This window comes from Protobothrops mucrosquamatus, unplaced genomic scaffold (genome assembly GCF_001527695.2).
Source record: "Protobothrops mucrosquamatus isolate PMUCROS unplaced genomic scaffold, P.Mucros_1.0 scaffold_128, whole genome shotgun sequence".
In the NCBI taxonomy this organism is placed as follows: Eukaryota; Metazoa; Chordata; class Lepidosauria; order Squamata; family Viperidae; genus Protobothrops; species Protobothrops mucrosquamatus.
The window spans coordinates 233,083-243,559 of NW_015386204.1; the positions used below are offsets into that span (position 1 = coordinate 233,083).

A 10,477-nucleotide genomic window follows, 5' to 3' on the forward strand; every position below is an offset into this window, starting at 1 on the left:
AGATTACAATTTAACTAAACAAATATAATACTATCAATATATACCTACTTTAACTCTAATAAAGCAATTAAATTAATTAAAATTAATTAAAAACCAATATATCTACTCAAAAGCTATATAACATTTAATCACTCCATACATCTAATATAATCTATCCACCTTCAACATTTAAACTTTACATATTTTTTCCTTGCATTTTACACTTAAATTTTCCCTTCACTTTCTTCCCTCTCCAATTTATACTTTCAATAAAATCTTAAGTCAATACCTCCTGCTTCACAGCTGGAAAATAAAAATAAAAATCCCAGTCTTAATTTTTTACCTCTTTCAGAAAAAAAAGGAAAAAGAACAAACAGCTCTTTACAAACATATAATAAACTAATTTGTTCCATTTCCATAATAAAGTCTCATTTCCAGCATTTATCCATCTTTTGGCTTACAAAGCTTGCTAAGCATTCCTTGCATGTCTGTGGCAGCTGCTCTCTTTGGCCTCGCCCCTCCCATTGGCTCGAAAGGCTGTGGATATGTTATAGAAACTGTTTATTTTTGTTGCTGTCTCTCTTTACGCCTATAAGCAGCACGGGTCATCCTTTGCTCCTTCTGAGAATCTTCTACTGATAATGACGACATGGCCCCAGGCAATTCCACAACAGGTTGCTCCATCGGATCTTCCTGTGCTTTAGATGTCGATGATGATGACATATCAGCTTTCAGGACCGACATATAAAAATCTTTGGCTTTTTGAACATAGTTTAATCTATGTCTGGTCCCTGCAAAATTTAATATAATACCCAAAGGAATTTCCCATCTGAAAGGTATCTGCTGCTTCTTTAACTCCTGAGTCAAGAATGTAAAATCCTTTCTTCCTCTTAAAATCTTAGAAGGTATTTCTTTTAAAAGTATAATATCTTGTGCGGCAATTTGAAACCTCTGCTGATAAAAAAGCTGTATAATTTCATTACAACGTATTCTTGTAGTAAAATAAACAACCACATCTCTAGGTAGATTTCTTTGACGTGCAACCCAGGAGTTCACTCTAAAAAAAATTTCTATTTCTCCATAAATCACCTCTGGATCGCAATTCAATGCCAGGGCCAAAGCTGTCACAACTTCCTCTTTAAGTTTCTCTTGTGGATCCTCTGTAAGACCCCTGATTCTCAGAGCAAATTCCAATTGTTTGTATTGCATCAGTAACATATCATTTTGAAAAGTTTCCACTCCTTTACTTTTTCAAGTCTGTCCTCCGTTCCCTCCATTTTCTCCACTAATTCATCCACTCGTCCCTCTACCCGATCAATGTGAGTTGCAAGTCCTTGGAAAATATGTGATAAATTTTCACAAAGTTCTTGATTTTTCTTATCCAAAAGTTCTTCTGTTTGTTTCAAAGTCTGCAATGAGGACTTGGCTAAAGCCTCTTGTAAATCTTTTAGTGTAATGGAGGGAGGGGGTGTTGGTGGGGGAGATCTAGGTTTTTGTTGTTGAGTTTGCACCACAGGAGAAGAAATAGCTGTTTTAGACAACGCAGGAACAGTACGTTTTGAAGCCATTCTGCCAAATTATTTTTTTTGTAAATCACAGCAAGTATAAACTTAAAAAGCTTGACTTTAAATTTAAAAAAAATTAAAATCCTTTGAAGTCCACAACCGGAAAGAAAGTGAAAGTTTTCCTTTTGTTAAAAAGAAAGGAATGCTTCCGCGGCCATTTTCTTGTCACTTTCACTTATAGCAAGTAAAAAAATCCCAATAAAGTCTTCAAGTTAAAGTCACTTTTTAACTAAAATAAAGATCCCCTGTCAGATTCCGTCTGTTTCAAAAGTTACTCACAAGCAGCTACAATGTAACAGCAGTGGCGGCGACGTCTGGCTTCGCTCCGAGGAACGAAGACACACCGAGCTGCGGAGAAGAGGTCAGGACTACGGGGGAATTCTCACCTACATCCCCCCAGGATCGCTCCTGGGGGACTAGGGAACTCAACCCCTATCCCAACCAAACTCACTTTCTCCCCTTCGCCCGGGGAGAAAGTTCCGAGCCGCAAAACAGCTGATCCACGCTGTTTTGACGGCTTTGACGCAGTCCCGGGCTGGAGGCTAAGGAAAAAGCCTCCTTTGGCGGCGCCTCGCCACAGGAAGCCCCCTGACTTGATTGATTTCTTAATTCCTGTTTCCACTCTCCGACGTTTCCTGTTCTTCTGGGTTTCATTCTCCAACCCATATGAATGATAGCAACCAAAATAGGAGGCCTGGGAACATAGACAAAGTGCATTTCCTTGCCACCAAAACCTGGAAGAGCCTTTCTCCATTTTGATTCCTTATAAATGTTTTAGACTACACCTCCCATCAGCCAGTAGGGTAGATTGTCAGAAGCATGGAGCAGCTTGTGTGGGATTGGGCATTGCAATTGCACTTATGGTGGTTGCGTTTAAAGTAAGAGGCAAAAGAGATTTACACTGGTTTTATCTTCAATTGAGACAAAGAATTTTGGAATTAATATCATAGGCACAAATTAGCAGGTGCATATGAGGAACCATATATTTCTGGCAAATCTTTATTTGGCTAGATTGTAAAAATTGATAAAGCTGTATGGATACTAATGTGCATTATTTCTCTTTTTTCATAGGAAGTAAACATTGAATTTGAAGCGCACACAATAACTGATGATGATAAAAATGGAATAAAAAAGTTACTACAACAGGTATGTATGCTTTTGTTGTGACCCTGGATTTTAATTTTGTCTTTTAAAATAATGATTCTTGACTAAATAATGATTCTTTAACTATTCCCAAATCATTGTAGACAAGTGAGGTTGTGTTTGTCACATTCTGAGAACATAGGAGTCCTGATAGCATAGTGGTTAGAATGCAGTATTGCAAGCTAACTGCCCACAATCAGGAGTTCAATCCTGACAGGGCTCAAAGTTAACTCAGCCTTCCATCCTTCCAAGATCGATAAAAGGAGGGCCCAGATTGTTTGGGTCAATATGCTGACATTGTAAACTGCTCCGAGGTTGGTGTAAAGCACTATGGTGTGGTATGTAAGTCTAAGTGCTATTGCTATTTTTAACCACACAACAATGCTGTTCTGTTACTTCTGGCAGCTTATTGGGAGGGAAAGGAATATAAAGTTTACAATTTTGAATTTCAGTTTGATTTAAAAGTGCATAGCTGTGGGACACATTAATTTACCAAAGTGATTTGGAATATTAAATCTCAGTCAATAAAATGAGTACAGAATGGTTAGATATTATAAAATTAAATCATAAGCACACTATGTAGAAAGTTATATGATCATTTGAATATTGGCTTAATTCTTGGAAATGAATGTTATAACTCTCTACCTGCCCAGTGCTAAATGTGACTTTACCTGTCAAATCTGATTTCACATACAGATGACATTATATTAAATAAAAGTCTCTTTTCTCACAGCTATTTCTAAAGGCTTCTATTAATACAGGTGATTTGACTGATATATTGATACAACAAAATCACATTGGAAGTGTTATCAAGGTATAGTGTCTTCTCATATTTTCTTAATTTACATACTATTGGGGTTAGAATAAGATTTTTAGTCTTGCCCTCACATTGTTGTGACTCTTGATATCATGCATTATCTGTGAGTAATTTTATTCAGACAATCATATATTGCTGAAGGTTCATCTTCACAATGCTCATATTTCTAGATCCATTTAACTTCATAACTTCTCTTCTTATATGCTATTTCTACAATATAATCATAATTAACTTGAATTTCCCACGGAATTACTGGAATATTAATGGTCAGCAAGACAGTTCCAACAATTTCCCTCTACTTCTAGACCACAGGTCTTCAAACATGGCAACTTTAAGACTTGTAGACTTCAATTCCTGGGATTCTTCATGGCTGGCTGAGGAATTCTGGGAGTTGAAGTCCACAAGTCTTAAAGTTGCCAAGTTTGAAGACCCCTGTTCTAGACATATTTTAGGCCAAGCAGTATCAATTTGCATAGGCTGCCAGTTAACTGCTAGAACCATAGAGCAAATAGGTTACAATTTTGATATAGATGTGTAATTCACTGTTACTGCTGAAAAAGATGAAGCTGCCCATAATTGATAGAGCATTTCAGGGACTAGATAGAATTGTCCAAGTTCACCTTTTATGTAATTCATTATGTAATTCAGCAAATTGAGGAAAGTGCCATTTCCTACAATATTGTAGTTCTACATATTGATCAGTATATAAGCAAGTACAAAGTTGCTTGAAAAACTTAGATCGTACAAAAATGTTTGTGGGATTTGAGCTGATAACAATTGATTAGAAAGCATATCTTTGAATCCGGATAGCTATCATTACAATTGCAGATAGCTACCATTAAAGAAAGACAGTTTCAAGGGAATTGAAAATAAAGCTGCCAATTCAGTACAATCATAAAATATATAACCAGAATTGGAATACTGTGCAATGTGTAATTTTGGTCATCATCATAAACATGAGAGTGTATTGTGGAATTGAGATGTAGAAAAATCACAATGGCATCTAAATGATTAAGGATCTAGAAGGTTATATTTTCAGATAATGCTCTTATGGAAATGATACAACCCAAGTCCATGTGCTTTGTGTCTGTACTGCACTTAATAGGCATGCTTCTGAATAATCTTGTTTATTTAATAACATTAAAGCTCCAAGCATTTTACAACATAAATACATTTGCTTATTCTTTTTGCTCCAATTGTATAGTTAGTCACAGGTTCCCAGGCATTCGCCAATATGGTTAATATTCTAAGGTTTTAATTTGGGATAAGTTGCCTTAAAGATTAACTTTATCAAAATGATTCTTCTTAAATATTAAGATAGATTTTGTTGTATGTGCTACAAGATCAATGAAAGTGGCAAGTACAAAAGAGAAGAACTTCATAGTGGTGGTTCCATAAATATGGAACTCTGAATTGATTTATCCTTGGGTCCTATAATGCAGATACTTTAATGCTGCCTTTTCCAATGAAACATTCTCCTTTTTTTCTACTGAATATAACTCTTTACAGTATTAGTCCTTTTATGTTACATTGCTCTGAAAAATCAGCTTGTATATTTTAACTTAAATAGAGCTGGCCTTTTCAAGCTTGGTTATTTTTTAATTTGTTGGATTATAAATTCTATTGTCCATGCTGACAGGAAATTCTGGGTTGAAGCATGCCCAGTTAGGACGGCTATATTGGGGAAAACTCTTAAAATGTTGAACAGAACAACCAATAGCTATATTTGTATGTTTTCTATTTCATAGCAAACCAAAGTTACAGAGGAAAGTGATGATGATGATGAAGATGATGATGATGATGAGGTTTTTGGCTTTATAAGCCTCTTAAATTTAACAGAAAGGAAGGTCAGTGATCATGAGCACATCAATTAATACATCAATATTAACTTAATTTGACAGTGAAATATTGGAATGCTTGACAGTTATACAGCTGGTCCTTGTTTAGCAACAACAATTGGGGCAAGTCAAGATGTAACAAGAAAGTCCAGTTGCCTCATGAAAAAGCATCTTTGGGTACAATTGGGACCTGCTAAGTAAAGTGGTCACTAAATGAAAAATCATGTGGCTGGGACTGTGCTTTTTAGCTGGAAAGAGATAAACTACTCAGTTTCACACCTTCAGGTTGTGTTTGCCTCCTAACTGCTCCCCCTTCCTTTGGAAAGCTTGAGTGCCTGCTTACTGCCTTGTAAACATTGAAAGTTGCACCGGCAGTCTCATTTCATTCCGCTCTCTTGAAATTCCTTTCTCTAATATCTCTTGAGGACGGGGGCAAAGAGACAAGCAGTTTCTGTAACCAGTCTCTTCTTTACCTGATCACCACCACCACCACCACCACCAATGCAATCACGTTGCTAGCAAAATCATATTGTTCTCACTGTGTAGAAGAGCAAACATCTTACTCTCGTGTAATCCCTTTCTGTCCACTCTGAGCTTTGCAGGGGGAGGAGCTATGGGTCAGGCACAGGTCAAGGCTTACTGACTAATGGAGATCATGTGACTGAGGAATGCTGCAAAGTCTTAAATGGTCATAAGTTGAGCATTACATGATTTTTTTTCAATACCATCAAAACTTTGGTGGCTGAACAAGTGGTTGGTAAGCAAGGATTACCTGTAACTAGAACCACTACACCCAAAATTTATGAAGATGCAGTTTCTTTCAGTTATTCAGAAAAATGAAATATAAGTCATTAGATTGCCTTTACCTATTAAGCATCCATCTTCATGTCTCCTTGTAACTGCTTGCATTATGTCTGTAGTCTGCTTTTTGGGGTACCTGGTGCTCTAGAAGATAAGAAAAAGCATGACATTATGCAAGTTGTCTATTGCTGTAATAATATTAGCCCTTGAGATTTGAAATAGTTATTCTCATTTGTAGTAGCAGAAGAACTTAACAAGCAATTGGTTAGTAATGTGAAATTGTTATGTATTTCACTGGAATTCAAAAATAATGAGGTTACTTTTATTTCAGGCATATTTTTGTTTAAGGTAGAAGTTAGGCATTTGTTACTTTTCTTGAATTAATCTAGGCTGGAAGCATTTCATATTTTTATTAGGACTTTGATTCATATAGCTGCTTTGCAGCTGTGAACTAGAATGGAAAGAGTCTCTTTGAGAATCCATGAATACATTTCGGGGAGGGGGGTCTATGAATTAGAATGGAGAAAAACATTTGATTTGATTGTATATCACATTTGATAATTTTAATGTTTTGATAACTATTTGAGTATAATTAGTTTCCTTTGTAGTACAATCTATATGTATTTTATTTTAATACATTTTTCTGTGAAGGGGTTTCTAGGCTTAACCAGACAAAAAGGGGTCAATGATACAAAAAGGTTAAGAATCTCTGTTGGGAGAATTGAATGAATAATTTTAAAAAGAAATCCTTTCAAATTATTAAAAGCTGTGATTTTGCTATGTCTAGAAAAAAATGCCCAGTAGTTTGCTTTTCAAGTTGTCTTATGTAAACAATTATTTTGTACCACAAAAAAGATCTGACCTTTGATTCCTAGGGTACTGAATGTGCTGAGCAAATTAAAGAACTGGTCTTAAGTCAGTGTGAGAAGAACTGTGAACAGGATGTGGTTGAGCAGCTGGATAAGCTTTTAAGTGACACCTCTAAGCCTGTGGGCTTTCTACTAAGTGAAAGATTCATTAATGTTCCTCCCCAGATTGCTCTGCCTATGCACCAGCAACTGCAGTAAGTGCTTCTCCCAAATCATTTTTGAACTGTAATTTTTATCCTTGGATGACCTCTGAAACTTTATTTAAATGGAAATATCTAGAATAGGAGGAAAAAAGGGAAAATACATATGAAGAACAGAGCCAAAGAAATGAAGCCCAGCATTTTAATATTGTTGTCTAATATGATATTTAATTCAAACGTATTGTGAATAAGATTATTTTACTTAATTATGGAGATATTGTTTGTAAGGGACATAAATATTTAGCAATATATTGCAGGCAAATTGAATTATGTGGTTTTCAGAGTTGCACAGTAGCTGGAGAATACGTTAAAACAATCACATTTTCTTCTAAACATTAACATGTTGCTGCAGTGGTTACAGTTTGTGAGATGAGGCGGGATATAACACAAATGCTTTGTCCTTGATCTTTAATGTAGTTAGCATGTTTACTTCTAGGAAAGAAATAGCGGAAGCTCAGCGTACAAACAAACCTTGTGGCAAATGCTACTTCTACCTTCTCATGAGCAAGACTTACACTAATAAGAAGAATGCTAAAAAAAGAGGAAGTGGTACCTACCAGAAGGCAGAGCTAATGTTTTCAAATGCTGAAGAAGAATTTTTCTATGAGGTGAAACTATTGTGTAGTTCAATTTCCCAAATGTATTTTGATTCACATATTTACTTATTACGCTTATATACTGCCCGACTCCCAGCAACTTCAGGCAGTGTTGCAGTTTTGTGGTTTAAGCTTTTTATTTCTAGTGTGAAATTATTATGGAATATAGACAATAAATTGTTTGGTATGTACAGTTGCCATACTGATAAACCCATGTATGATTTGACTACTTGCCCTTAACTCTTATGTACTTATTCTGTGGATTACCACTACAGATCTAGATAGGAAGTATCTGCCTTGAATAGAAAATTTTGGGAACTGGTCTCGAGAGCTGGATTCTCTACTGTCTCAAATCTGAAACAACTGTTTTAACCTTATGCTTGGCTGACAAAGGAATAGTAATTTATGTTGTTCTCACTGCCATGACTTATACATTGATTTAGGTGGAGGCAGTTCCAACCTTCAGGAATTTCAATTGTAGCTGGTTTTCATTAAATGTCTTGCTTGGCGTTTAATTTTGTATCCTCTAATTACATACTTTTTTTCTCCACTTGAGAAATAATCCAAATCAATTTAATTTTGTTTTGTTTTTTCTTTTTCAAATAGCAATCAGTGCTGAAATTCAGTTATTCAGTAGAAGAAGAGAGTGATTCATGTTTGGGAGGCAGATGGTCTTTTGAAGATATACCTATGAAGCCTTTACGAACAGTGATGGTAATCCCTGCTGACAAGATGAGTGCTGTCATGGAGAAGTTCAAAGAATACCTTTCTGTCTAGACCATTTTCAATGCAAATGGTATTGACGATTGAAGTCATTCTATAAACGTTGACATTTGAGTCATAAGTGGACTTTTTTTTAAAAAAAAAAACTACTTTGCATTCTTTTAAGATTTTCTTCATATTGTAAAATGCCATGTATATATCTGCAACATCTTTATATGCTGTGAATTGTCATTTAAAATTGTGTAATCAGAATTTTTAAATGTCAATATTTATTTGCTGCATACTTTTCTTACTGATTTTGTGTGCTGAATATATTGTCATTTGTTCAATTATCATAATCAATAATTTCATGTGTCAAGTTGTAAAAACTGGTCTTTCACCATACCTATTACATAGAAAAGAAACATACAGGTGTTCCTTGTTCAATGACCACTCTTTTACTGAATGTTCAAACTTAGAACTATGCTGAAAGAGTGTTAGTTATAACTGTTCCTTGTACTTAGCTGTCACAGTGTTCTACGGTTCCATGATCGTGATTTCCGGCCTTCCCGGTAGCTTTTGTTAAGGGGGAAGTTGGTGGGAAATTGCAGATCACAGACTCGAGGTCCTTGCTTTATGGTGGCAACTGGGACTGCTGGAACTGTTGTCACTAAGCAGCATTGTCATGTGGGTTATTTGACTTGCAGCTGCATCACTTAGTGATGAAATTTCTGCTCTCAGCTTCATTAAGCAAGGATCTATACTAATAGAGTTTGCAGTATGAAACTTATTAAGTAATGCATTGTTATTCAGTTGCTTCAAATTTTTCATCATACTTTTTGTCTTCATTTCCTTTTTTTGTTCCTTTTGTTTCTAAAATGGTTGATAAATGATTAATTTATGCAGAATAGTCTTATTTTCAGTTACAGGCAAATTACTGAAATAATATTAACTGAATTCATTTGATTTAGGTGTCACACAACCCAAAGTGACTTTGAGCAGCTCACAGTATGGCAAAGAGAGTAACATGCAATATAATTCAAAAAGCCAAAACAAACATAATATTGAGGTGTCAGTCTACAAATCTGTTAAGATATAGAATAAACAAAGATGCATATTTTAAGATTTTGTTTTTTATCTCCATCATTATCACTGTTTTAGTTCTCATGCCAAAAATCTTCAGAACATTGCTGGATCATGCCAGCATTTTCTGCCACACAATAGTTACTTGAATGTGTTTGACAAGTTCAACAAAACTGGACTGGATCAGAGGTCCCAACCTTTTGGGCACCGGGGACCAGTTCCTTGGAGAAAGGTTTTTCCACAGACTCGAGAGGGCATGGTTTTGTTTGCTGCCTGCATCCCACGGATGGGGCTTTGCTTATTTGTGTGGACTGGTTGCTGGCATGCTGCGGCCCGTTACCGGTCCATGGACCAGGAGTTGGGGACCCCTGGACTGCATAACAAAAGCCTCCTTTCACTATTACTTCCCATTAACAAGGACTTAACACATTCTCCCTATGATCAAGAATTCATAAAATTGAATCAAGTTAATATCCACTGCTTGTGTGAAAATGATTGTGTCTAGTCTCCTTTCTAAACCATCCAAATTGGCTACCCTTACTACAATTGTTGACAACACATTCCTTACTGTTAACTGTGTCTAAAAAGCTTTGGTTCCAAGAGGAATTGTACAAAAAAGTTTACACTTTTAAGCCTCTCTGCAAAATAGAATGCTTCAACTCTCCTTGAAGCGATGGTAGCAGACTTTCTTCAGGTGCTGTGATCTGCAGATTAAATATAGCATAGTTCTTGAGGATATTCTGCAAAAGCTATAAATCTTTATTGTAGTATTTTCCAGCTGTAGTAATTTCTAGGTGTGTGGATTACAAATCCCAGAATTCCACAGCATGCCATTGATAAGAATCCTGGGAATTGAAGTCTACACACTGGAAGTTGCCAAGGTT

The 10,477-nt window shown here is 35.8% G+C and overlaps 1 protein-coding gene across 1 annotated transcript in view; it reads left to right on the plus strand.

Annotated features, from left to right (window-relative positions):
* BCCIP (BRCA2 and CDKN1A interacting protein) overlaps nucleotides 1-9,633 on the plus strand; it is an 11,223-nt gene extending 1,590 nt beyond the window's left edge. Inside the window, exons 2-7 of the mRNA XM_015817599.1 lie at nucleotides 2,616-2,690; nucleotides 3,421-3,501; nucleotides 5,253-5,351; nucleotides 7,019-7,206; nucleotides 7,649-7,820; nucleotides 8,415-9,633. Coding sequence (XP_015673085.1) covers nucleotides 2,616-2,690; nucleotides 3,421-3,501; nucleotides 5,253-5,351; nucleotides 7,019-7,206; nucleotides 7,649-7,820; nucleotides 8,415-8,585 — 786 coding nt within the window. The 3' untranslated portion in view covers nucleotides 8,586-9,633. The remainder of the gene's footprint in view (nucleotides 1-2,615; nucleotides 2,691-3,420; nucleotides 3,502-5,252; nucleotides 5,352-7,018; nucleotides 7,207-7,648; nucleotides 7,821-8,414) is intronic.
* The last annotated feature ends 844 nt before the right edge of the window (nucleotides 9,634-10,477 follow it).